This window comes from Petromyzon marinus, chromosome 2, assembly GCF_048934315.1.
Source record: "Petromyzon marinus isolate PM22_M1 ecotype Great Lakes invasive population chromosome 2, UKy_Petmar_22M1.pri1.0, whole genome shotgun sequence".
In the NCBI taxonomy this organism is placed as follows: domain Eukaryota; kingdom Metazoa; phylum Chordata; class Hyperoartia; order Petromyzontiformes; family Petromyzontidae; genus Petromyzon; species Petromyzon marinus.
This window is the reverse complement of record NC_133668.1, coordinates 9,193,869-9,220,711: the sequence shown is the minus strand read 5'-3', so window position 1 is coordinate 9,220,711 and position 26,843 is coordinate 9,193,869. Positions and strand designations below refer to the sequence as shown.

General features: G+C 43.4%; 1 protein-coding gene across 2 annotated transcripts in view; it reads right to left on the bottom strand.

Annotated features, from left to right (window-relative positions):
- ANKRD28 (ankyrin repeat domain 28) overlaps positions 1–26,789 on the bottom strand; it is a 44,019-nt gene extending 17,230 nt beyond the window's left edge. The window contains exons 1-13 of one of the 2 annotated variants that reach the window (XM_032964521.2): positions 26,628–26,789; positions 12,232–12,315; positions 11,548–11,626; positions 10,831–10,901; positions 7,667–7,867; positions 6,463–6,550; positions 5,878–6,020; positions 4,501–4,713; positions 3,454–3,532; positions 2,327–2,441; positions 1,534–1,616; positions 980–1,097; positions 168–236 (exon numbers count right to left, since the gene is read on the bottom strand). In XM_032964521.2, coding sequence (XP_032820412.1) covers positions 168–236; positions 980–1,097; positions 1,534–1,616; positions 2,327–2,441; positions 3,454–3,532; positions 4,501–4,713; positions 5,878–6,020; positions 6,463–6,550; positions 7,667–7,867; positions 10,831–10,901; positions 11,548–11,626; positions 12,232–12,315; positions 26,628–26,654 — 1,370 coding nt within the window. In that variant the 5' untranslated portion in view covers positions 26,655–26,789. Of the gene's footprint in view, positions 1–167; positions 237–979; positions 1,098–1,533; positions 1,617–2,326; positions 2,442–3,453; positions 3,533–4,500; positions 4,714–5,877; positions 6,021–6,462; positions 6,551–7,666; positions 7,868–10,830; positions 10,902–11,547; positions 11,627–12,231; positions 12,316–15,098; positions 16,276–26,627 lie in introns of those variants that run through there. The other variant, XM_032964512.2, reaches the window with a different exon arrangement.
- Positions 26,790–26,843: the final 54 nt, after the last annotated feature.

Genomic DNA, 26,843 nt, shown 5'->3' with positions numbered 1-26,843 from the left:
ACGATAAGACGCTTGAGGCAGGTAGTGCCATTCCGAAAAATGTGGTTAATCATTTAACACGTATGAGAAGTGTGTGTGCTTGCCTATGTATAATCCACTGGGACACATTAGCATGCAAAGTGGCTAAAAGCTAACTCGACGTAATTTGACGTTGAGCAATCACTCACCTCTCAAAGCGATCTTTCTTGTTCATGTCGGCTCCAGTAGAGAGTAGCAGGTTTAAGCACTCAACATTTCTGCCAAAAAAAAAGTTCAGTCTCACCACATGACGGCTAACACGAGGCGTGCAGCGCAATTCACATGGCTCGCCGTCACGCCCGTGTGCTTTAAGGTCAATACATTTAAATGAAATGAACCCCAATGCTTAAAAATAAAAGCATGCATTTTCAGTTTGAGGCTCAATTCCGCTTTAAAAAATATCACTTCAAATAATTGGCCGTATTCATTGAGCTTTTGAAAGAAAATGACTGCAAGAAAAATAGGTTTTGCTCAAATGTATTGACCATAACCTTGATAAAAAAACTATACGCTGCAATCAGTGTGAATGCCTGTGCACGTTACATGTTATTTGTAAGCTCATGTAATGTATAACATGACACGAATCTAACGCCACTTTAGCAGCAAGAGGAAAAGTGTAGTTCCCTCTTTATAAGATATGTTAATTAAAACGTAATGAAAGCCTACACATCATTTGGTATGTATTTTCAGAATTGTTTCATTGTGGTAAGCACACAAGTCCAACGTGTCAATGGCTTCTAGGGGAGGGGACAGAAAAACCCGGAGGGGGGGGGGGTACTTTCAGCGCTTGGCCGTGTATAAATGGGGGAAAAAAACTCTTATTTTTACACAAATCAGACTCCGCTCAGAAATATCTAACACTACTGTGTTCAGCTGTGCTCTGTTGTGCAGAAGTTCACGTGAATTTAGCGCTTGTAAATGTAATGTTGGGGTGTAACACAGAAACATTTCAGTTGCATACCCTCCAGAAGCAGCCGCATGCAGGCACGTCCTCCCAAACTCATCTGGAGTGTCTATCTCGAAGCCTGCAGATAGCACGTGTTCATTACTAAATGAGGACACGATGCTGTACTTTTGTCCTAGGTGAACCGGAAACATTCCAAAGAGAGAACTGGTGTTAAGATCTCACAAGGACAGAGGCGTCATACCATATCGCACGGACATAAATGCATCGCATCCACACTATGGGGAGAGAGGGATAAAGAACTGTTCAGGCAAGAGTGGTTAAAAACTCGGCAAGGATTAAGACACGTGTCTACCACAAGTATTACACACGTAAGACGAGAGTGAATAGAACACTGGGTTTCATTCAAAGACGTTAGAGTGTTACAACAGCTAGAAGACATGCACGCAGCCAAATTAACGAGACAGGTTGATTTTAAAATAGTGGGTGCACGCCACCTAGAACTCACAGTTATACAAGTTTTTTTTATAGCACTCGCACATAAGAAATCTACAGTCAGCAGTGTTGAGCAACTGTTGCCGCCGAGGCTGTGACTGAGTGGGACAGCGTACCTGCAGACAGCAATTTTCGGCAGCAATCGGAGAATCCGCTTAGGGCAGCGAGGTGCAAGGGGAACATGCCGTGAATGCCACGCCTGGTGAGAAAATAGGCAGGCGAGTTAAAACTTCACGTCAATTAATCAAGTTGTCGTGTTTGACAAAAGGTCAGGGTTTAAGAGGCACTCGGTATGTCACGAGGGAAACTCAAGAAAATCTCAAATAAATCTCAAAATCTCAACATTTTAATAACATTCTTTAATTACGCAGAAAACTTGCCTTAATCTCAATGATCTTATCCAGGAGTGGATTATATTACCGTTAAAAAATATATATTTTGCATATGGCAGGAAGCTCGCATGCCTGGAGAAAAACCTAATGTGGACCTTTGCTAAATGCCTCGGTGGCAAATTGCGTTCGACTATCCCGTGATGTTTAAGATTTAGAATGTTGACAGTGTGATGATGAGTTGGTGCCTTCAGTATAGAACAGTTGCAATGTATGGCATCAAGACCCGATTAGCATGGTTGACTACGTACAGTGCGAATGATGTTCAACATACACACTCATAAATGTCATGGTGCACATACAATGCAAGTGACAATAATCTTCAAGCCTACTACCAGCGTTACAAGAAAAATTCCACGTAAAAAAAAAACCGGCAAGCTGAAGGCCATGTTCTTAGCATGTTCTGCTTGGCAAAGTGTCCCACTTCTATGTGCAGACACATAGAAGTGGGACAAAACTGTCTTTCACCATTGCTCAATATGAAGTAAATTGAGCACACGAAGGAAACCTGAGGACTCACTTGGCAGTGTCGGCTCCGTTGGTGATGAGGGTGTTAATGAGCAGTTCGTGTCCGTATCTAGCGGCGATGTGCAGCGGGGTGTTACCATCCCTGTCCTCGCAGTCAATCTCTCCACCTAAACACCAAACAGGCACCCGTATGTGTAGACACGTAGATGGGCCGACACTATCTCTCACCATTGCTCAACATGAAGTAAATTATTGTTGCATATACAGTATTACAATGCAACCCGCGGGCTATTTAATGAACCAACACAATTCGGGTTCCAATTTTACAATTCATTATTTTTGTACCACTTCTACGGTTGTATAAGCACCACTAGCTTAATTGTAACATCCTGACAACTGATTCCTGCACGAAGTATTAACCGTGCGAATGATGGGCAGAGTACATTTGAATCAATAAACCAATGCATCATTAGATGACTATAGGATATAGAATATAGCGTTTGCATACCAAACATTACTTTGTAACAGTTTGGTGTTTTTAGATGCTTTATGCTTACATTTTGAAGCTTGTTTAATACACAAACTTTCATTGTCTGGATAAATATACCATATCACCGGCTGCAATGTTCCCATAAACACATGCACATCCTGTAAATGTCGTGCAGACACACATCACGGTGCACATTTTGCCATCTGCAGCGGTAATCTGCTGATAGGGGGTTTCCTAGGCAACTGGTCCAATGAGATCATCTTATGCCACTAATGAATGGAACTGACCCTGCTTGTTTTCACCAACTGCATGCCCTGGGCACAATTACAGTGTTTGTCTCAGTTGTTTCTATCATACACGCCCTTTCACATGAAGTGCTGGATGGGTTTAGTTAACATCTCTTGCACAAGTCGGGAAGGGCTCGGGTGTTTGAACATTGACACATGGGAATCGCCTACTGCGGCCCAGCGAGACAAGAATGCAAAACCACCCAGCTAACTGTAACTTTGGGGTAACCACAGGTCGCTTTGTGACCAGGTGATAATGAACAACTGTTATGAGGAACACCAAAGTAATAAGGCCACCTGTCAATACAGATCCATTCATAAAAAAAACAGTTTTGTATGCAAGTTATGTGTTGAAACTTTGTGTAGATATTAAATTAATAAATAAACACAAACACCACACACCGTTCTGAATTAGTGTCTGTGATCTTGTAAACCTGCCGTGCACTGCCGTCATGTGTAGAGGACTCTTTCCATCTTTGCTCTGCATTTCAGAAAGGACATACTGCAGTTTAATCGGATGAAGTAAAGTGACAACAAGATGTTGCTGATGATAAGATTATGTAGTCAGGACATTGTCTGATGCAGCAACAAAATGAAAATAACATTTCAGCAGCGTCACATCTGGTAAATTGCATTAATGATCCAATGACCCACACAGAGCATGCAGTGAAGAGATGCCCTCCTAAGTGCGGGTGTTTTTGTGCGACATACAACCATTAAGCAATAAATAATGCGGTCAGTACATATCCACAAGAACATTGCACAGAACAAGCTGACACAGGTGAGACATCCCCTTGAGGTCAACCACAATTAGAGCTAACGCAATGAATGGCAGTCAAGAGGCAACACCTCCGATTAGCATGGTTGGCTATGTACAGTGCAAAATAAATTAAACATACATAAAGTATTCTCTCGTTATTCACAAACTTGCATCTGCAATTTTGGCTATCCGCGAATCACATCTGAACTCAACATGACTGCATTTATAAACTATTATTTCAAACTTTTATATTAATTTACTTTGTTTATTATCACAATTTTCATGTATTCAATGCTTATTTATGTATTTAAGGTAATTCATGAGAAAGATAGGTTTTCGTAGGCCAATATCATTATCCGCGAAATTTCCTATACATAAGCATCTTTGGAACGTATCCCTCACGATAACAAATAAATACTGTACATACATACAACGCACAAGAGGGGTTAGATTCAAAAGGATCCAAAGCGATGATGTAAAGGCACATGCAGCAGCCAAGTGATTACGCAGACACAAAATGCACAAACACCTTGAAGATTTCATTCGGAAGAAACAAATTATCCTGTTCATGGCACTCATGAAGAGCGGAGGATGCGGGCACTGCATGCCAACAAGATAAAAAGGCAGGGGTGGCGCCCGTCGGGTGTAGAGACGCGACCCCGCGGGGAGGGCGGGCGCACGCTCGTTACCTGCACGTTCACGTCGGCGCCGTTGTTCACCAGCAGCTCGAGGCACAGCGCGCCATGCGTGGAGGCAGCGGCGAAATGGAGGGGAGTGAAGCCTCGCTCGTTGGCCTGGTTCACGTTGGCACCACAGTCGATGAGCTCGTTGACCACCACGTCCTGCCCATTGTAGCATGCCACGTGCAGCGCCGTGTTCCCAAACGAGTTTGGATCGTCAATCTGGGGGGTGAAAAAGAGGCGGCGGGTTAGGAGAGAGTGCGAGGTGCAAATGTGAACATGCGAGGATTAGGATAGCCCGTTTGTCAATCAACTGCCGGACGTGGGCCTCACTACGGCATGCGGGTCATGTGGGTTAGTAGACCATACTTCTGCATACTTGTCGGTGTGGATTGGTGAAGGCTTGGAGCATAGCTGTGGGAGCATAGAGGTACAGTGCAACAATGGACATTGCTGCACTTCCCTCTGCTCCATAACCTCAAGACAATAACAACCAATTTTTGTGGGGGTTGTCACCCATTCAAGGTCTACCCAGAAGAACTTCCGAGATGTGATAAGCTCAGGCATATTCCGGATTATTTGGTCATAAGCGAGTTGTAAATGAGGGAGCTCAAAACATGTAAAATTACGAATGTTCATGACACTTGCTTAATATTGCAATCATTTCTGATTTTGTCTCCAACCCAAATGTAAATGCTGTTATTGTGATTTATTCGTTTTTTATTAGTGTTCTAGTGTTAAACTTAATACGCTTTCTGAAATAATGTCAACTGATTTGAAACACGCATAAAACACTGCTAATGTGTTTTCAAGACTGCACACTGTCATGCGTTGTGAATTTGCAATATGACGACGATGCTAAAGGCAGTGATGATGTATCGTTCGTGACGTAAAATGTAACATTTAACGTGTTTTAATTCGTTTTAAAAAAACTATTTATTTTTCAAGGTATCACTAAACACAAGCAGTGGCCATCATTAGGCAAGCTGCTCACATCAATGGTCACGACATGTTAACTACCTCGCCTGGTATCCAGGAGGTCGTGGGTTTAATCCCGAGCCTGATGGCTGTATATTTGGAGTTTGCATGTTCTCCCCGTGGTCGCGTGGATTTTTCTCCGGGTCCTCCGGTTTTTCCCTCCACATTTAGAAACGTGTTGAGAGTATTTTGGCTGATATAAATTTCCACGTGATAAATCACTTCATTCAGCTCTCGTTCGTAGTACAGTAGCTTCAGAAAGAAAGAGCTAGGGGACCCTCAGTGGGCTTTAGCTTGTAAAATAAAAAATAAAAATTTAGTTTTAACTTCAACATTAAAAAGGTCGTGTGGGGGCAGGGTGTGACTGGGGAAGGATCCCAGGGGGGGGTGGATGGGGCTTCTGCTCACATCCACGCCCAGGTCCAGCAGCAGCTTCACGACACCGATCTGTCCGCTCGAGGAGGCGGCGTGCAGCGGTGAGTAGCCCTTCTTGTCCTTGCAGCGCACGTCCGCACCGTGCGCCACCAGCACCTTCACCACCTCTGTGTGGCCTGACGCGCACAAATGCACGTGCAGAAAAACAAATGGGCGCCCGCGTGCGTGGACAGCAGCCATTCATTGTGGTGCCGTGGTGACGTCACAGCAGCATCTACAAAATTCATGCGTGGCCACAACACTGCATACACCAATGCGCAATAAATAAAATGTTAACCCTTTGTGAATCCACTGCTAGATGAAGGACTCCACCACACCATGTTGGTTATGGGAGTTGTTTCACAAACTCGCATCGTTGTGCAATACTTTGCCAAAAATATAAATGCATTTTAAAAAATCCACGATTGGGTTTTTTGTAAAGATGTGTGTGAATAACCCTTCAAGCATATACCATGCAGCGGCTGTATTTTGAAACGCTGCCACGTTAGCAGAGAAGAATGGATCCACTTCACAGGTCTACGAGGTATGTTTGCGTAGGAGTTGAAATGTAGACCTCACCCATGTAGGCTGCCCAGTGGATGGCACGGCGGTCCTTCTTGTCAAAGGCATTGATGTTTGCTCCTTTCGCCACCAGAAAGTTCACCATCTGGAAGGAATTTTAAACTGTATCTTTCTGTGGCGCAGCAGTGAGTGTATAGTGTTTCAGTGTTGCTACTCAATTATATACAGCTAAAAAAAACTATTCAACAAAGCTTAAATTTGGCATTAAAAATGTATGTATAAGAATATATCGCTTACAATAACATGTGAAATTCCTCATGTTGTATGAGCTGTGATATATTTGGCTGACAAATATATCACAGGCAATGATATTGAGTCACGCGAGAAATTATTTACACCCAACTCAAGCACTATCACAAAAAAAGTCAGGTGGCCTGAAAAACAAACCAAATACACATTTGCAACAGTATACATGTTCAATCTTGCACGAAGTAGTCAATGCACATCTGCTCATGTGAATTACAGGTGTTAAAATGGAGGTTGTTAAACTATAAAATGTACAGTTACAATGTCTATACGAAACATGAGTGCATATTTTTTTCTGCATATTATGACTCACTCCCACACCATGCAGCAATGTGATTAAATCTCAATATTCCTAGTGTTTTACATGTAGCAGTTTTTCTGTCCTTTTTGAACTTTTTGATACATTTGCCTCAAAATAAAAATAGAATTTAAATACAATTTCAATAGCTCGAATAAACTATTCACAAACATCATTGTATGCATATATCTTCAATGTCAATAAAGTTAAGTGAATGCGCTCAAGGGCACATGGGTTGTTGCTCATCTCCAATCACAGCCCATACGTAGTCAACCGTGTAAAAACGAAAGTGCGAGGGAAGGACAAGAAACTAAACACAAAAATCAGTTCTAAAGAAATTATTTTTCCATCTACATTGAAAAGTGCATAGTTCCAGTGGCTTCCTAATAGTGGAAGGAAGAGTGTTCCAGACGGCCGCGGAAGCGCACGTGAAAGCGCGCGATGCCGTGACCGCCTTTATTCAGTGGTTTGCCAAAAGCCGCTGCTGTGAGGACGACCGGAGTTCCCGTGATGGTTTATGCTCCTTGATGGGATCAGCGAGGCATTGTGGTTCATTTGTAGCAAACACTTTGTGCGCAATAAGTGCGATCCTCATAATGTTCTGAAGACACAAAGGCAGCGTGCAACCAGGACGGTGGGAGCCGAGCATGATCGCACCTCGGAGTGGCCATTGAAGGCAGCGTGGTGCAGAGCAGTGCGCCCAGCACGGTCCGACACGTTGGAGCTGCTCAGCATGGGGATGATCGCCTCGGCGCACTTGACAGCACGGTTGGCAGCGGCCACGTGCAGTGGAGTCTGCCAGTTCTTGTCCCGGGCATTCACATCCGCCGAGTGCTTCAGCAAAGTCTGCACCGCGGCCTGCGGAAAGCGAGCGCGCGGATGAGCGCACATTGTGTCCGGACCGCCGGGGGTAGTTTGGACAATGCAAATGCCATACTGCACTGATTTATTATCCGTCGGCTCTGTAGCATCTAAATCAGTGGTTCTTAACCTTATTGGAGGTACTGAACCCTGCAAGCTTCATCAGTGCATTCACCGAAACCTTCGTAATTGGAAAAATCAAATACGATTTCTTCAAAACATAGGTATATATTTTATTAGTGCACAAAAAAAACATGCATCAGTTGCACACAAAATCACTGTGTTCAAAGAACAAAACCAACAAAACATGAATTTCACACAAAAACATAACTCAATGAATATTTACTGAAAATCAATGTGACTTTTGCTGTTGCCTTTCAGATATAAGTTCAGAAATGCGCGGCTTCACCTTGGCAAGTGCCACTCTCATATCATTTTCGCAACCAAGTCTGTTCCTTTTGTTAGTTTTTATGTCTACCATCCTCGAAAAAGATTGCTCGCAAAGATACGTTGTAACAAACGGTGTGAGTATCTCAAGGGCTTCCTTAGCAATAAGAGGGTATGGTACACGATTTGGTGACACCAAAACTTTGAGAGCATTGTTGTTCTAAAGAGTTGCTGTTGAAGCTGGCTCTGCTGAAGTTCAATGATTTCCTCGAGGTATTCATCGTTGACATCTGCTGTCGCAACACTAAACGTGAACGGCTGTCTCACCCATGCTGGATATGACTCTCTGGTGGGGAAGTATCCGTCGAGAGACTTTGCGAGCTCATCTAAGTGCATGGCAATTGCTTGCTTCAGCTCCCCAGGTACATAAATGTCTCCAATTCCAGACACGTCTTCGATCTTACTTACACAGTCGTCCAGCAGTGGAAAGTTTGCGAAGTTATCATTCTCTGTTCATCGTTTCCATAAAGGTAGCTTTTTTTAAACGCCTTCAGGTTTTCTTCCGCTTCGATGATGTTGACTCCACCGCCCTGCATCTGTCGATTGAGATGATTGAGAGCATCGAAAATATCGGCCATGTATGCCAAAATGAGAATGAACTCAGAATTTTCGAAGCAATCTGCGTGACAATGTTGGTACTCTCGCAAAGACAGGGCTAATTCCACACGCATGGCAAAAACACGATTCAGCACCGAACATAAGAATGGTACAGAAGTACCTCGAATTCAGAGCCCATTTCCTTACACAGCTCTTTGAAGATGCGGTGCTTCATAGCACTATTTCGTACGTAGTTCACACATTCAACTACAATTATTAATACTTCTGCCAGTTTTGGAGGCAAGGTTTTTGTTGCCAACGCATGCCTCTGCAGAACACAGTGCGTAACAATGATGTGTGATGCATCGGATTACACTCAGCGCTCCAAAACCAGTGTCGTCCTAGCATGGCTGGAGCTCCGTCCGAACAAACTGCAGAAACCATATTCCACGAAAAATCGTTGTCTCTAAAGAAGTCATCCACGAGTTTCTTCACATCGACTGCCTTGGTTGTTGTTGTAAGAGGCTTACAAAATAAAAAAAAATCTTCCTTTATCACGTCGTCTTTCATATAGCGCACGAATACAACAAGCTGGCTTAGATTGGAAACGTCGGTGGTCTCGTCGAGTTGGAGGCTGAATTTTGCTGGGCTTGAACTACTTGAGCCAAGATGTCATCGCTCATGTCGTCTATTCTGCTGCTGATAGTGTCATTTGAAAGAGGAATTTGGGATAACTTATCTTCAGCAGCTTTTCCCAGCATGATATTCGCCATCTTCAACGCAGCTGGTTTTACGAGTGTTTCACCAATGGTGTGTGGTTTGCCCTGCTTTGCGATCAGGTACGCAACTTCGTACGATGCTGTGAGGATCGGTTTGTCGATGGGTACAAAGCCTTGAACAGGCAGAGTAGCCTTTTCATCGAATCTGGCTCTCTTCACCTTGAATTCAGCGAGCATTGTGTTCTTGTATTTCCCATCTCCATGCAGCTTTAGGAAGTGTTCCTTGAGTTTTGCCGGTGCTAGACTAGAATTGCTCAACTTGGCATTGCAAATCATGCATTGAGGATGCTGACTCCCATCGCGTTCCTTTATACACGTGAATCCACATTGTACGTATTCGTCCAACCACTTTTTTTTTGCTCGACATAGTATGAAGGGATTGAAAGATTAAAAGAAAATCACAAATGACGTACAATCACAACAGCCACAAGTCGACTACTGAGCGCACCAAGTTCCTGATCACGCAACGTGGCGTGATCAGCTGCAGCCAATGATGGCCAAGCGGAGCGTGATGTCACGAATAATACAAGTGAGCCGAATTTATTTTGTGTAACACATTTTTACTAAGCAACTAAATATTTGTAATCTAATACGGCGAAAAAAAATTGTGTGTTGCCAATTTTTTGACGGCCGACAAAAACGGCCCGACATTGCTAGTGCGAACTGGCTACACCGTGTGTCTTGACCCCTGCCGAACCCCGGAGAGTGACTCAACGAACCCCTGGGGTTCGATCGAACCCAGCTTAAGAACCACTGATCTAAATGATGCATGTCTTCCACTGTGTAGTTATTTCCACGAGTTGTGTGCGATTAATTAGCAACTTGGTTTCATGTAGAATTTAAATGCAGTTGGACATGGGCATCCTGGGGAAATCCTCAAAACAAACAAAACATGGTTTATGCTCAAATTGTTCTCGTGCGTATTTTTTTTAAACACAAATATAACTGCATGCATCACAAAACACCCATTGCAATAAATAAATAAATCATCCATCAAGGTATTTATTTTGCATGAATAGCAAGCCTTGTTCCTCCAAGGCCAGTTACATAGCCTTAAAAAAATTTCCACCAATGTGTGAAGCCAACCAATTCTGCAAGCAGAGACTTTTTCTTGAAAAAAGGCTGTGTTAAATTATTTAAATGACACATTACACAAAAGGAAACCCTCCATTCAGCAGAATACAGCTCTCCTGTTACCTCACTGCGAGAAGCACACGCACGGTGCAGCGGTGTCAGCCATTTATTATCCTTCGAGTTGACTCGAGCTCCTGTGAATGTAACAACGAAGCTTAATCACCTTCACATGCTTGCAAAACAATTGTAAGACGCACCACCACCACCAACCAGCACAATCTTACAAGCAACCTCATCACCTTCCCCTACATGCACCACCACCATGACCACCCAGCAGCCAATCTAAACTACCTTTCAGATGCATGTTTTACCACCACCATTTCCACCCTGCAAAGACTCAACCACTGCCATTCACCACTAAATGGCGGTGACGTCACCACGGCACTTGTGCCAGGGTATGTGAACTTTAAGGCCATGTGAAGTATCGAAGGCTCACTGGCAGGTCACGGGACAGACCCAGGTGCCATGGGTTGATTGACCGAAATGACTGGCAGATGCACCACGTGTGCCCCCTACTGTGACAATTGGAAAGAATCTAAACCACCTTCATAGGCATGACCACTACCATCACACAAAACTCAATGCAACCTAAGCCACAAAACAAACTCAAGGTAGATTAAAAAGAAACGCATTGTTCATTCACGCTCTCGATTTTGTCAGTTTGTTGGCAGAGTAGTGGGAGGCAGGAAAACAAACGAGGCCAGGTGGTGCATGGGGGTGGTGCGGCACGACGGAGCAAGGAGGATGCTGTCATCAGCGCACGCGCCAGGCAGCACTTACCTGACAGCACAAGCAGCTCGATGATCTCCGCTTCCCCCAGATAGGCGGCCGCATGCAGCGGCGTCCTCTTCTCATCGTCCTGACGGAAGGACATGCATGGACTCTTTCACACATTCTTTGACTCAATAAGTCGGGGTGACGCAAAAGGCGTCTTCCAGCCCAGTGATCACCCATCTTTGTGCCCTTATGAAATTAGTTACTACTTCAGCCCACCGGGGAGTTGGAGAGTAAATCTACAAAATTTACAATTTGAGTATTATGCTATGATCCATCGCAGCAGATTCAAAACATACTTTTAGGATTTTTCTTAAATACAACCAAAGATGACAATGTAATAAAAATGTACTGAAAATTATTATTCAATGAAAGTGCAACACATAAGAGTGCTCCTCGCTTACAGGCATTCTGCCATTATGTATATAATAAAAAAAAACATTCCACGTCCAGCCCCATTTTCATCACTGCTCTGGAACCCATGGAGCTGCCAGAAAATGCCATATCAATAATTCCACTGCAGAATGGTGATTCATGTAGCCAGCGAAAACACCAGTGTCTTTATGAGCAGCTAGTTATAATACTGCTGCTGTAATCCGTGCTCTTTCTTCTTTAATAGGAGTCTGTGCTAGGCAGCGCCGGCTGTCTGCACAATGTGTCACCAGTGCTGTAGTTATTACGGGCCCTTACCACGGCATTCACCTCTTCTTTCTTGTAGATGAGCGAGCGCACCTCATCTGGGTCTCCGTTAAATATCGCTTGGATCAGAGGAGCCTGGGAACATAACAGCCAAAGGCATTCACAAACCAGAAACCGCACACATGCACTCACGCCAGCTGGTCTCCTTCAGAATATACGATGCAGCAGGTCTCGTCTTTCTATACAGCAAAGGCAACAAAGCAAACAGAACTGTCATAAAAACATTTACTCTTATCAGTTTACATTTACATCTTAAACGATTAGGGGAAGAAATATCAGATTATTGTTTAACAACACAGGACTTGACAAAGGCACTTCTTATTGCTATCTTGTAAAGTGTTTTTTTATCAAGTCTAAATATTTCATTGAGAACTTGGTTTTTAAGAGCTTGGATAATTTCATCAATTCCCTCCGATTCAAATACCTTTTAATCATCTACAACAGCTAGACGTAATGACATTTGATATTCATGTTTATTTTAGAGAACTTGCTCTATGATTTAATGTGTCCAGCCATTGGTACAAAAACCTTTTAGAAATCCAGTTGGTTCACATGATTGATTGGCTTCTAAATCGCCCATTATTCTATTCCTAATCATGTTTGTAAACAATTAAAAAACATGTAAAGGGGGACTAATAGGTATCTAATTGTTCAAGTCAGTTGAATTTATTTCGAATGAGAGACATTTAATTCCTGTATAAACATTTTATAAGGTGGCCCTCGTATTATCCGAACAGCTGGTCCCGCTTCTTTGGAAGAGCTAAACTTGGAATGCACAAACAAACAAATTGCATATCACATTGGGAGTCTGGTAAGGATATATGAATGGCAAAAATATTTGTACAGTAAAACCTTGGTCTGCGCGTGTTTTGCAAGACGAGCAATTTTTTAAAATAAATATTGATTTGATAAACGAGCGAGGTCTTGCAATACGAGTAGTGCGTATACGCTTTGTACTGCCGTGCGTCACGTGATCACAACCGATATACGAGTGCTTTGATATACGAGTGCTTTGGATTACAAACACGTTTCAAGAATGAATCATGCTCGCAATCCAAGGTTTTACTGTATCTCTGATTTCCTGACGATGCAGTCATTTTAACGGCAATTTAAATTAATGTGTCTAATGATTGATGGTAATAAAGAAGATTGGGCTAAAGATAAACATAAATAAAACAAAAATAACATAAGGGTTTACTCAACAAACGAAAATATTCGTTTGAGGGTATGTTTTTTGTTTTCATTCTGACCACAAGCATTGTGGTTAATGCAGACATGATTCCTTGTAAAAGGTTTTAGTTTGGTGTTTTAACATCTTAACACTTTTTGATTTAAAGCTTTAGTGACTGCAGGGATTCATATTCTTGGTTCTTTCGGTAAAGTCACGTAGAAGGGAAACAATAAAATAAGAAAAATATAAAACAATAAAATTCTCACAACGTTTCGACTGCAACACACGCAATCATCATCAGGTGTGGTTTTCACACCTGTGGTTTTCTGACAACAAGGGTAAAAAACTATTATCAAATGAAAATAAACCCATCAGAGTATGTATGTCGAGGGCAATTAATGAATTCAGAACCAGGATCAAAATAATGAAACAAAGGGACAAGCAGGAGGAGGGACACTGAACTTAATAATGAAAATCAAAATACTAAGTATCAAGAAAAATCCAGTCACTACATATTATATGCTATGATACATGGGTCTAAAACTTGAACGACAAAAAAAATGGAACACAAGCTGAAAAGTGTACAAACATCATTGGAAGGAACATGCTGGGAATTACAATGAGAAAGAGGTACAGATTGGATCAGAACAAGAACACGTTAGATACATTATACGATAATAATAGGGTTTTTCCTCTTTTTTTCTGGCAAAACTGAAACTTTTTACAAGGAATCATGTGTGCATTACACACAATACTTGTGTTTTTTGTTTGCATTTTGACCACACTATGATCATATATGCATTGTCCTTGAAACTGATTGGTCAACACCAGGGACGGCTTTCTTTTGAGCCTCGACCCAATTGGTGCTAGACCAGAGGACGCCAAAAGACATCATACTGTTAAGAGAACCATATGAGTTTGGAGAGACATCGCTGTGAGAGATGATGGCCGATGGCCAATAGTCGAGACTGAAGACAGAATGGCAGCCAGAAGAGGGGAAAAACAAGCCCGAGCCGATGACTGTCCCCAAAAAAGTACTGCGATCATCTCGTGTGCGAAAGTGACACGGACGGTTGCGTCACATAACTGTGATGGTGATAAGGGGCCGTCTTGCAGCAGTAGATAAATCATGGCGGATGATGGAATGCTTGTGTAAGTGGAATCTCAACAATTATAAGTGACAGGCAAACAATGCATTAACTGCAAGTCATAAAACAATGAATACAAGCAGTGATTTAGTTTTTTGGGGGGAAAACAGCAGCATTTCACCGATCCCAAAAGCACAACTCCCTACGCTACACTGGATGCAGCATAAATGGAGAGCTCTAGTGCATATTGTTTATGTAATAAAAAAATATATACCGTTTTAAAGTTTATTTACCAAAAAAAATAATTAAATTTAATTCACACATCAAAGATTTTAATTTTTTAGAGAAAAGAAAAATAAACAATAGTCCAAGGCATTTATACATTTGCATGACAAAAAGAAAAAGGAGCCGGCAAAAGTTCAATTGTAATATGACACAGATGCGCACAAACGCATAGCTAGCTGGTAACTAGTTACCAGGAGCTCAATTACACCAGTAAAAGTTCAACTACACATCAAACGTTCACGTGTACACACTACTACACGTTTTAAGCCACAGTTCCACGGAGACACAGATATTTTTTATTTTGTTTTGCCCACCATGCTGGGTGCCGGAGTACGCCGTCTCCTGCCGATATCTCTCCTGGGAAGCGTGAAAACCTGCACGGGCACATCGCCCTCCTCCTCCAACACCACCACGCACACGCGCTTCATGTCCGCAAACAAAACAAAAAAAACTCAGATGCCAAAAATGTCTTCAAAGTGGGGCCCCGACGAGGAAGGCTTCACGACAGATGATCGGCGCATTTCCCCCACCCGCCTCCTCTCCGCTCATTCCCAAGGTCCCGGTCCCCGTTACGCGGCGCTTTTCCTCATCCGCGTCACTCCTTCCGTTAAAGTCGCCCTTGCCTCGTGGCGGGATGCATGCAGGAGGAAGGCCTCCGCCGGCAGGTTGCCTCGAGACATCGTCGAAACGCCGGTAGCGTTGCGAAGACCCCCCCCCCCAACAAAAAAAACCACACACACGGGGGGATTGCCTTCCTCGGGAGAGCAGTCCCTCTTCCCACCGAGCCAGGCGGCGATACCGACGTTACGATTCAAATAGCTCACGGGCGCAAACCAACGGCACCGGTTAACGCGCAATCCACGTGGCCCGCCGAAAGGAACGCGAACTATTTTTAACGTGCAGGCATCGTCGCGCCTCGGCCTCTTACGCGTGCCGATTTTCCACTCGCCCCCCGCTGTCCTGACAATGCTGCTCTTTTGTCCGCGAACAGAAGAGCTTTAAAGCGAGGTCCGCGCGGTGTTTTACCACAACCTCGCTTCCACGTCTTTCGTCCCCGAACCCCTGCCCGCCTACGTTGGGCGACAACGCGCCGCTGGCGTGCCTTTCTGTTTTTATTTTTTTTACCAGTCACACAGCCCACTTTCCTTCGAAATGAAGAGACGCTCCACGTTGCCGCTCTCCTTCGTTCAACGACACAAATCCGCCGAGGCGAACCGGAGGCATGAAGGGAGTGGCCCGCCCGACCGTCGCCAATGCCGCCAAGACTGAATCGAGCCAGGAGCGGGTACAAAAAAGAAAACCATGGCTACCGGACCCGACCCTCCTCCCCCTCTACGTGGCTTTTATAGCCACCGGCACACACACACACACAAAAAAAGCGGACTACTTCGCGTCGGCGCACAGACGCATACCAATTGGGCTTCTGCACGGAAGCTCGGGGGGCTAACTGCTGCCCTTCCACAAGGCCTCCCAGGGAAGAAAAAAAACCACACATCCTGTGTGCCCATAAATCAACATGAGGTTCCCCCCCGCCCCCCCTGGGTGTGGTCTTGGCGTCTCCACCACCAACTGGGAAACTCGCATGCAGCAGCAGCATGCAGCAGGAGCAGCAGCAGCAGCAGGAGCCCACAACGGTACGCAATGCTGCGGCCGTCTCTTAGCGAGTGCCGTGCGTGCGTGCGCGCAACGCAGCTGGAAGCAGCTGGAAGCAGCTGGAAGCAGCAGACAGTAGCAAGCGAGCAGGGGGCTGCCTTGGCAACCACCTTCACACACCACATTTTTGTTGTTGTTGTTTCGACAAAACTGGCTATGCTTTACAGTACTGTCTAACCGGGTTAAAAATGTGAAATGTACACACACACACCTAATAATAGGTTGTGCACGAGGTGAAAGGGGGGACCGGATGCTCAGACTTTCCTGAAGGAAACCGGACCCAAAAAAAAAATGGGAGTGAAATTAACGTGATTGAGAAGCGCGCAAGCCGGGAACGATGCCACACTTTTCGGTCCTGTCTCGAGAATTCTTTACATGACATCTAAAACAAACCACATCGGTTTTCGGTGACCGACTAAAGCGACTCGTAGAATATTAATTATGCTGGCAGTATACCACCATGCCCGTGACAGTGGCTTTTTCATCATTAACCCATTATCCATTTGACAATAACAACACTGTAAACCCAGCCATTCACAAACAGCCATGTCGCAATTTCCACATGCCTGCTTCTCTATTCAACATGTTTTACCATTCAACTTGTTACTTTTTAAACTAAAAGTATGAGCAAGTCTAAATGTGTGAGTTTGCACGTACATGTTCATGTAACTATGTTTTAGGAAAACCTAAACATTTACGGAGTAAAATAAATATAAATTTTACTACATTTAATACCTGAAACTGAAACTACTGAATACTATCCACCTCGCCATTTTTTCAGCTATGCGATAATAGCACACTTAATATATTCACCATCAAAATGTATCCACAATGAAGGTAATTAGATTTTCATAATACCCTAAGAATTATATAGGTTTTCCATGAATACTATTTTGAAAAATCACATCTGCCAAAATAGGTTACGTGACAAACGTCACAGACCTAAAGAATCACTCACTGTAGGATTGATCATCAGTCGGGCTGTATTACAATCAACCTTAGCCTTGATTTTCAACTAAAATAGGGGGAAAAGCCCTCTTTTCTTGCATGACAACCCAAGTAGAACAGGAAACAAGGCGATCTCACTAGACATTCGACATGCTAACTTGACTCAAATAATGCCGTACTTGTAAGCGAGACTTGGCCCTCATCCACCCCCCCAAATAACCAGGGGCCGCAAACAGAAAGCGCACTGTGCCCATATGCCCCAGGGCCACCACGCACGCTTCACAGCGAGAGCCACAGGCACCGGGGGGGGGGCGCCTCTGAATGAAGAACATTAACTGGAGAAAAAGGGGGGCTCTCCGCCTGCAAAAAAGAGCCAACGTGTTCAATGCTTTTCAATCGTTCATTACCACACTTACATTAGGTAAAGCAATCTCAATGTAAAATAGCAGCGATCGTTTAATCACATCAATCGGTACTCACGTTTTAATTGGCGTATGTCCAACGAACAACACCAAGGTTGTACTTGGGCATGACTGGCACTTGTATAGCTCTTCTTCAGCCAATACTCTCAACAACGTATTGCTATTTGTACGCAAGGGGAGACTTGTGAAAATATACTTTTCATACTGCGAGACTCATGACAATGTGCTTTTCATGACAAGCGCAAGACAGTCCAGTGCCACTATTCATCTTTTCGTATTTCATCATCTCGACGACATTCTTTGTCTTGAGAATGAGACTCAAAAACATTCATTGTGAAAACAATGGTATCCATATTACAACAATGCCCTTCCTTTGCAACTACTCCATTTGTTTTGACAGGCAGAAGGTAGTTATGGGAAAGTTTACAATTTGTATGGTTTTTGGCCAAACACCAAACCTCACAAAGCAGCCTCTGAGAGGGTTTGACGAGGACGTAAGCACAAGACACATTTTTATGAATGCAGCAACATCATAAAGAATTGTTTCATGCAATGTGTGAATTGACTACAGCAAAGGAATATGGAACACTTCAACCAAAAACGTTTATGGTGCAAAAAATGTATTTACACTTGCACTGAAAGGTTTTTTTATTGTATTATTAGCATCATAGTACGATGCTTTGCCCTACACCATTCACTTACTGCACAAAGATTGTACATTATTAATTCAATAATATTGGCCTATGACATAAAAAGCAGATTAAGAATAAACCATCAGAAAGAAACATTCCACGTAAGTGCACTCAGCGTAGCGTCTTCAAAGAAAGTAAAACATTTCTCATAGCGGCGTTGTCCAAGTGGTTGACAAAAAACGCCTCCATAATACTGTACAAGCCAAACGGATGTTTTTTAAATTAATCAAGCGCCGTACTGACCCCTGGTGGAATTTCTTGGCATTATCCATATTGTAATAGTTTTTTTTTACCCTTTTAGCTGGCACAAAAAACCTGACACCTTTATACAAGGGATCATGTTTGCAATAACCACAACACAAGCAGTCAAAAATGCAAACAAAAATAAACAACTCTTATAATGTTATGCACTGTACTATTACTGTATCTTGTTACTGGCAAAGGAGGTCTCATAATGTAAAAAAACAATTATCCATATTGCTCACCCACTGGTTTCCGCAGCGTAAACATCTGGCATTCTTTTAATCCAGCTTCATTGCCTTTGTGCTGTCGTCACATTATGTGACGAAGCATCCATCCGGAAATCTCGCTGAGCAGTTAGCGAACGGCCCAAGGGAAGTAGATATCACAAAACTACCTATGAGATACCTCCCAAGTAACCTCTGGTTCACATAGAAGAGGGCAGCGCTTTTCCACATGCTCTGCCACTGAGAGTAAAGTTCATCACATGGCAGTCAAACCCAAATAATTACACATTTTAATAGTTTAATCTCTACAAAGTTAATTGTGCAAAATATATTTTAATTTGAATAAAAATATTTGATGTAACATTTTCCATTAAAATTATAGTAGATGGCGTACTACACTATAAAGATGGTGACCTTAGTTCGATTCCCCGTTAAGTCTCACACCAGTTTGGAATTATATCTTAACCAGTCCTTGACTCTCCCCTACCCAACCTGCACTGACCAGCCTAATGCAGCAAGGTCAAATAACCCCCACGGTCAAGACAGTGGATTGACAAAAGGTTGATAGTTACTTTTGTAATCACTCATGTAAACTGTAATCTAATAAGGCTTTCAGATCCTTACTTCAACTAGAACAACATAGTGAACACAATGTGTTATGCAATGAGTTTACTATTTTTCCCTGAAACCCTTTAACAGCAATTGGAGCGGACTTTCAAGTCATTTTATGTTAGACATGCAACCCTGGAAATTGTATTACTTGAACATGAAATGAAAAACACATAATATGCCGAAGTGTTGTGGTATCCAGTGACCCTGATACTGGCTCATGTATATATAGAGTACTAGTGGGAAGTACCTGGCATTGCCCAGGGGGAAACAGATTTCAAAACGTATCTTAAAAACATAACATATACATACACAAATACGAAGCTATTGTGAAAGCGCGGCGTTCCGTTTGTCTGTCCATTTGGCCATCAAGAAAATTATAAGAGGCTTGAAGAAGTCCTGAATCAAAAAGTAATAGAAAGTGGCAGGTAAATAGTTTATCTAAAAGGTTTCCGAAAATTGTCGACCCCCCCACCCTCAAAAAATATTTTTACACCCCCCCCCCCTCCCAGGCATATATACCTACACACCCTACATACAATAAAGTGAGTAGTATCCAGTGACTTTATACTAGTATCTGGCTCTACAGTAGTATCTACTGACTCGACAGTAGTATCTACGGACTCTATAGCATTAACTACTAACTCTATAGTAGTATCTACTGAATCTATAGTCGTATCTGTTCACTTTATAGTAGTATCCACTCACTATAGTAGTAACGACTAACTCGATAGCGGTAACTACTGACTATGGTAGTATCTGCAGACTCTATAGCAGTATCTGCTGACGCTATATCAGTATCTACCGACTCTATAGTCATATCTACCGACTCAGCAGTATATATTGACTGTAGTGGTATCTCAGCAGTATATACTGACTATAGTGGTATCTACTGACTGTACTATTATCTACTGACTCTATAGTAGTATCTAACGACTTTACGGTACTATCTACGACTCTACAGTAGCAACTACCGACTATAGTAGTATCCACCAACTATAATAGTAACGACTAACTCTACAGTAGTATCTACTGACACTAGTAGTATTATCTACTAACTATACAGGAGTATATACTGACTCTATAGTAGTATCTACTGACCGTAGTAGTATCGACAGACTGTAGTAGTATCTGACTCTATAGAAGCATCTGCCGACTCTATCACATAAAATACTGACTCTACAGTAGAATCTACTCACTATAGTAGTATCTACTGAATCTATAGTCGTATCTATTGACTCTATAGCAGTATCCACTGATTATATTAGTAACTACTAACTCTATAGTAGTATCTGCTTACTCGATAGCAGTATCTACTTACTCCCGACTTTACAGTAGTTTCTACTGACTGCAGTAGTATCTACCGACTCTATATATAAAAGGGAAATTTGTGAATATGTGTGTCTGTTCGAAATGTTTAGCACACTTCCCAACATGCAACAAACTTGAAATTTGACATGTGGGTAGCTTCCAGACTGTACACAATGAAAAAATATATAACAGACTTTTGTATTTTGGGGGGAGGGGGTGCAATAATGGATATATTTTGCATGGCAAGTGAGCGGTGATGTCACCCGCATGCGGCAGCGTTACGCAGTGTGCCTGCTAACGTCACGCATCCCCCCCCCCCAACCCTCCGCGTAGGCCGTGTATCCTGCACAAATGCGTGGCATCGCTGTCTCGATGTTCTAAGTCAACGCGACTATTTCCAGCTCGCTCTTAAATATAAAGCAGAAAATACATCTGTTTGTGTGAAGCAGCAAAAACTATCGAACGCTGAGCTCCGACGTCATGAAATTTGCACAGCTTTATGCTGTCTGGAATTTCTAAGGGAACGCGACAATTTTTAGCTCTCACATCATTCCCTTCCCGAGCTGCCTAAATCGTTTAGCATACTTCCCAACATGCTACAAACTTTAAATTTGGCATGTGGGTAGTTTTCAGACTGTACACAATGCAAAAAAAATAAAAAATAGACTTTTGTATTTCGGGGGGGCACAATAATGGATGTAATATATTGCACGGCAAGTGAGCGGTGACGTCATATGTGATGTCACCCGCATGCGGCAGCGTCACGCAGTGTGCCTGCTGACGTCACGCATCCCCCCCCCACTCTCCGCGTAGGCCGTGTATTAATCCAAGACAAGAATCCAAGTCTCGGGCGAAGCTGGGTAGTAAAGCTAGTAATAGTATATCTCGATTCTATAGCAGTAGCTACTAACCCTACAGTAGTATATACTGACTATAGTAGTATCTACAAACTCTATAGTAGTATCTACCGACTCGATAGCAGTAGCTACTATCACTACAGTAGTATGTACTGGCTGTAGTAGTATATACTACCACTACAGTAGTATGTACTGGCTGTAGTAGTAGCTATACTAATTCTATAGCAGTGTGTACTGGCTGTAGAAGCAGCTAAACTAACTCTATAATACTAACTTCACAGAGAGTAGTAGTGAGGCCGAGTCCCATGCAGAGCCCCAGGCCTTGCCTAGATTGCCAAGCCGGCCGAGGTGGCACCTTTGCAGGCTGGGGCTGGGCTGCCCCCCCCCCCACCATCCCCCCGCCCGCTACAGTAATAGTATCTAAGGACGAAAATAGTAGTATCTACCGAACCTATAGTAGTAAGTGCACACATTGGGGAGGGGAGGACATCACACTGTGAAGAATTTACCTCCGCGTCATGTATTTTTTTTGCATTTTTACCGCGAATGAGAATTCCCCCCACCGATCACGTGTGCGCGTTGCTAGGGCAACCACCACCACGGAGCCAGCGTTCTCGCGCATGCGCAGTTGTGTAGTCTGGCGCCACTGTGCTTGTAAAAGGGAAAAAATTGTTGATTTAACTACTTTAAACTTGACAGATGTGAAATACGAATAGCTATTTTTCGTCCCAGGGCACATGGCGTGGTATCCGTGTACTTTTTTGAAACGTAAACCCCACAGTTTGTCAGTTAAAAACGTCTCAAGGTATCCGCGCAGACAGACAGACGGATAGACAGACACACAGACAAAAAATGACTTATATAGGTAAGATTGGCCTCTTCATATAACCACTACAATTCACCAATTTGATTCTTATTCGCACCGGAAGCCAATAACTCCCCTTACATCAGACTGAGCAAGTCATGGGCCGCAATGAATTGACACATTTTACACGCTTTCTATTAACTCACTCTGTCTGTTGTTGTCGTTGTATCCTCAAATCTTGTAACTCAATTTTAACCCACTTCCCGATGTGGTATCGACTGCAAACTTGGTATACTTATGTGATACTGATGACAATACCATATTCTACCATAAAAAATACATATTTGTAAACAATCTTTTTACATGCTTTCTATTAACTTCACTCTGTTGTTGTCGTTGAATCTTCAAATCTTGTAACTCAATTTTAACCCACTTCCCAATGTGTTATCGACTGCAAACTTGGTATATTTATGTCATACTGATGACAATACTATATTATATCATAAAAAGTAAAACAAATATATTTTTAAACAATCATTTGTTATTTGTTATGTTTTACCTTGGGTCTAATTGTCCACGCTCAACTGACGTTGGCTGTAAATGACCACGGTCCCCTTAGGTTGTGGCAAGCTTCGGGGCCACTTCCTCGAGTCGTGGAGTTCTGCCATTACGAGTACGGTACATTTCATTAAAGCGTGTTTTTTTTAAAGTATTTTTTTATAATACTTATTTATATGAACCGTGGACGAGATGTGAAGACAAGATGTACACAGTTAAAATGGTTTCATAGGTGTGGCAGTAGCGTTTACTACTACTTATAGAAACGTAGATATGGCAAAATGTGGAATGTGAAAGAAGGAAGTGTAAATAATTTGAATGCAGCTTGAAGCCAACAGGGTCGAAGTAGAAGCCTTATTTTTGTGGTTGGCTGCCCGCACAAATACTGACATACCAACGGATGCACTATGCCATGTAATATCGATGTAAACAGCTCGTGATTGGCTTTTTTTAACCACGACAGGATTGTACTAAGGCCGTAATTATAATATATATTGGGGGGGACATATCCCCTCCAACATTCAAATATGCTCAAAATGTCCCCCCCAATATAATGCTATAAAATAGATTTCTGTTTATATGATTGTGGTTGTACTTGACTAATCCCGAATCTCTGCCATTACATACAATGAAACAAGAAAAGGTAAAAAAAATAAAAACAGAGCAATGTAATACAATGCACTATTAGACATTGTAAAAAATCAAGAAAAAGTCCATTCTATGTGTTAGTGAATTAGATTTTTTTCTGGGGGGGGGGAACGACTCCCAGACCCCCTGGATGATTTGGTCCCCCCCAATGTTGACTCCATGGCTACGGCCTTGGTGTACAATATTAACTGCACGTGTAGTAAATGTTGTGTTGGGCAAACAGGCCGAATGATCAGCACGAGACTAAAAGAACATCAGAGATATATTAAATCCTCCCAAATACAACTGTCAGCAGTAGCAGAACACGCGTGCCAACAAAGACACTCAATTGATTTTTAAAATGTTGAAGTTCTGTTTAAAACTAGCTACTACTGGCCAAGACTATTTAGAGAATCTATCGAAATTGAAATAAATAAAAATAATTTTAACCATTTGGATATATACCGTCCTTAGTGCTGCATGGAAGCGAATCATCAAATAATACATTGTTTAAATGCATGCCGATGAAGGGCACCATACTTCAATAGGGAATACCTTGGTATGGCTATTTTAATCGACACAATGGGCAGGAAGGACAAGATCAAAGGGCTCGCATAATGCGCATGCATAATATACGTCGACTCATTAATGTGTAGATGTGGTGACCACACTCATTAATGTGTAGATGTGGTGACCACACTCATTAATGTGTAGATGTGGTGACCACACTCATTAATGTGTAGATGTGGTGACCACACTCATTAATGTGTAGATGTGGTGACCACACTTCTGCCCTCTATATAAGGAACGAAACAGGTGGACTTCTCCACAAATCTGGCTGTCGCCTGATGAAGCTAGTTGTAATTACTGACGAAACGTCGTACTCAGTTTGTAAATGTTGTTGGCTTGGCTCTCCAACACACCGGTGTGCTGTACTAGTGACGAATTGGCCACGTTCTGTTTACGTGACAAACCTTACTAGTTGGCCGTGTCGGGTGGTGGCGGGTTTTTACGACACATTTCTATATTTACGCGATCTAACCCCAAAAAAACCCCCTCTATGATGGTCATAATAATGTCAGAAGCATTTACAGCCTGAGTACATAAGAGCCTGCCACCCGTGCAAGGTAGTGCACCACAACACCATTAACCTGAGTAAACAATTTCAACACCCAAACAAAACACATGACCCTTTTATGACACGGGCAACGCATATATGGAAGTTTCCTATTTGTATAACCACGACTGTTCACCACTACGTTCGAATTCGCACAGCAGGCTACTATTTGCCTTCTCAAAACTGTGAGCGGAAAAAAAAACCACTGGTGTCAGAAGCCATATCTATCCTTCGCGTTTTCCATGTCCCCGGGTTTCCTACACGTACGTAAGTTTGTCATTCCCCTGCTGGACGAGAGGCTGCCCCACGACATGCAAGACATGCAGGACATGCAGGTTATTTGACCAGACTTCACCATGCCGGCCGGTGCAGGTTGGCGAATGTGGAGAGCACAGCCGTGGAAGTAAATGAAGTACGTACAGTTGTCTCACTCTCACTGCCCTCTGTTGCCCACCACGTATCTGTAACCTATATCAACCTGTTGTGCATGACAGTCACACATCCAAGTGGTTTTCTCTTCATTACGGATATTTTAACACTCCCCCCCCCCAAAAAAAAATGTATTCAGCCCCCCTCGAGGTAGAGCCTAAAACTGTACAGTATATATATAAACCAAGCCACACTTGCCGTGGTGGTGGCTTATGCCTGCAGCCCAGCTCTACTGTAGGCAGGTTTGTAGGATCACGCATAGACTTCAATGTTGCTATATGATCTGGCGATGGCAGTAGAGCAAGCGGCATAGGGAACCCGTCTGTACGGGCAAGCGAGCTTGCTGTGTGGCGATTTCTCGCGACAAGTATACCGCTTTCCACCCACGTGCAAAAACCATCAAGGGCAAACATACTCTTTGGTTCTATTGGGTAAAGTCACGTAGGTGAAAATATTGTTATTTTATTTTCACCTACGTGACTTTACCCAATAGAACCAAAGAGTATGGATCCTAGCAGTCACGAAAGCTTTACATCTAGAAGGGCAAACATCCCTCACACACACACACGCAGGGCCCTACTAAATACAAGAGGCAAGGAGGAGTCTTGAGACCGGGGAGAGACTATCCTGTGTAAATAAAGGCTGTTACAGTACTCGTGATCAAGACTACTTATACAAGCTTTGGCAGCAGAGGGCAGTGCATTAAAAGCAATGGCTGCAAGGTACGCCTATGCTTTCACGCATAGTATTATTACCCCCTCCCCTTTACCAAAACCGCACTGACCAGCGTGGTGAAGTATGGTCAAACCGCTCACGACTCGCGTGACGTGACGAGGCCCTCAACAGCAGTGGATTGATATGCTTGGTTATTTCGGTAAAGTCACGTAGATAGAAAACAAAAATCAAAAAACCCCCCACGACGTTTCGATCGCAACACAAGCGGTCTTCTTCAGGTGGGGAGTGGATTGACACACGGGAGGAGGGCTGGGGGTGTGCTGTAGGTGTACACTGATATAATTTAAGACTACTGCCATCGCATTACGGGGCACAGTTCGCTAAAAAAAAACATCATCATCATCACCAGCCGCAGGCGGCGGCGCGCTCCATCCCACGGCCAAAATTCGGACGAGGGGCTGCAGGATAGCGGGGTTCCAACCCGACCACAACCCACACGGCTCACAAGCGCCTGTCTCTCCGTCTCTCTCTCGCACAAACACACGTGCACCTCCGTGTGTACTGCTGCTGCTGCTGGTGTTTGACAGGTGAATGTGTGAACGCGCGTTCGGCGAGAGACGCCAGAAGGCTCCGACAATCGCCGACTTCGCCCAAAGGCCGCGCTCGCGCTAACCTGATCCTCGAACTGCACGACCATCATGCTCTCTGTGCTGCTGTTGCTGCTCGCCTGCCACCACCTCGCCGGAGACACCCCCTCCTCCTCCTCCTCTGCCGCGTCTCGTCGTCGTCGTCGCCGCCGCCGCCGCCCTCCCCGCCTCGTCGCCCCCTCCGTCTCCGTCTCGTCCTCGTCGTCGTCTTGACCGCCTTCGAGCTTCACACCGCCATGTGG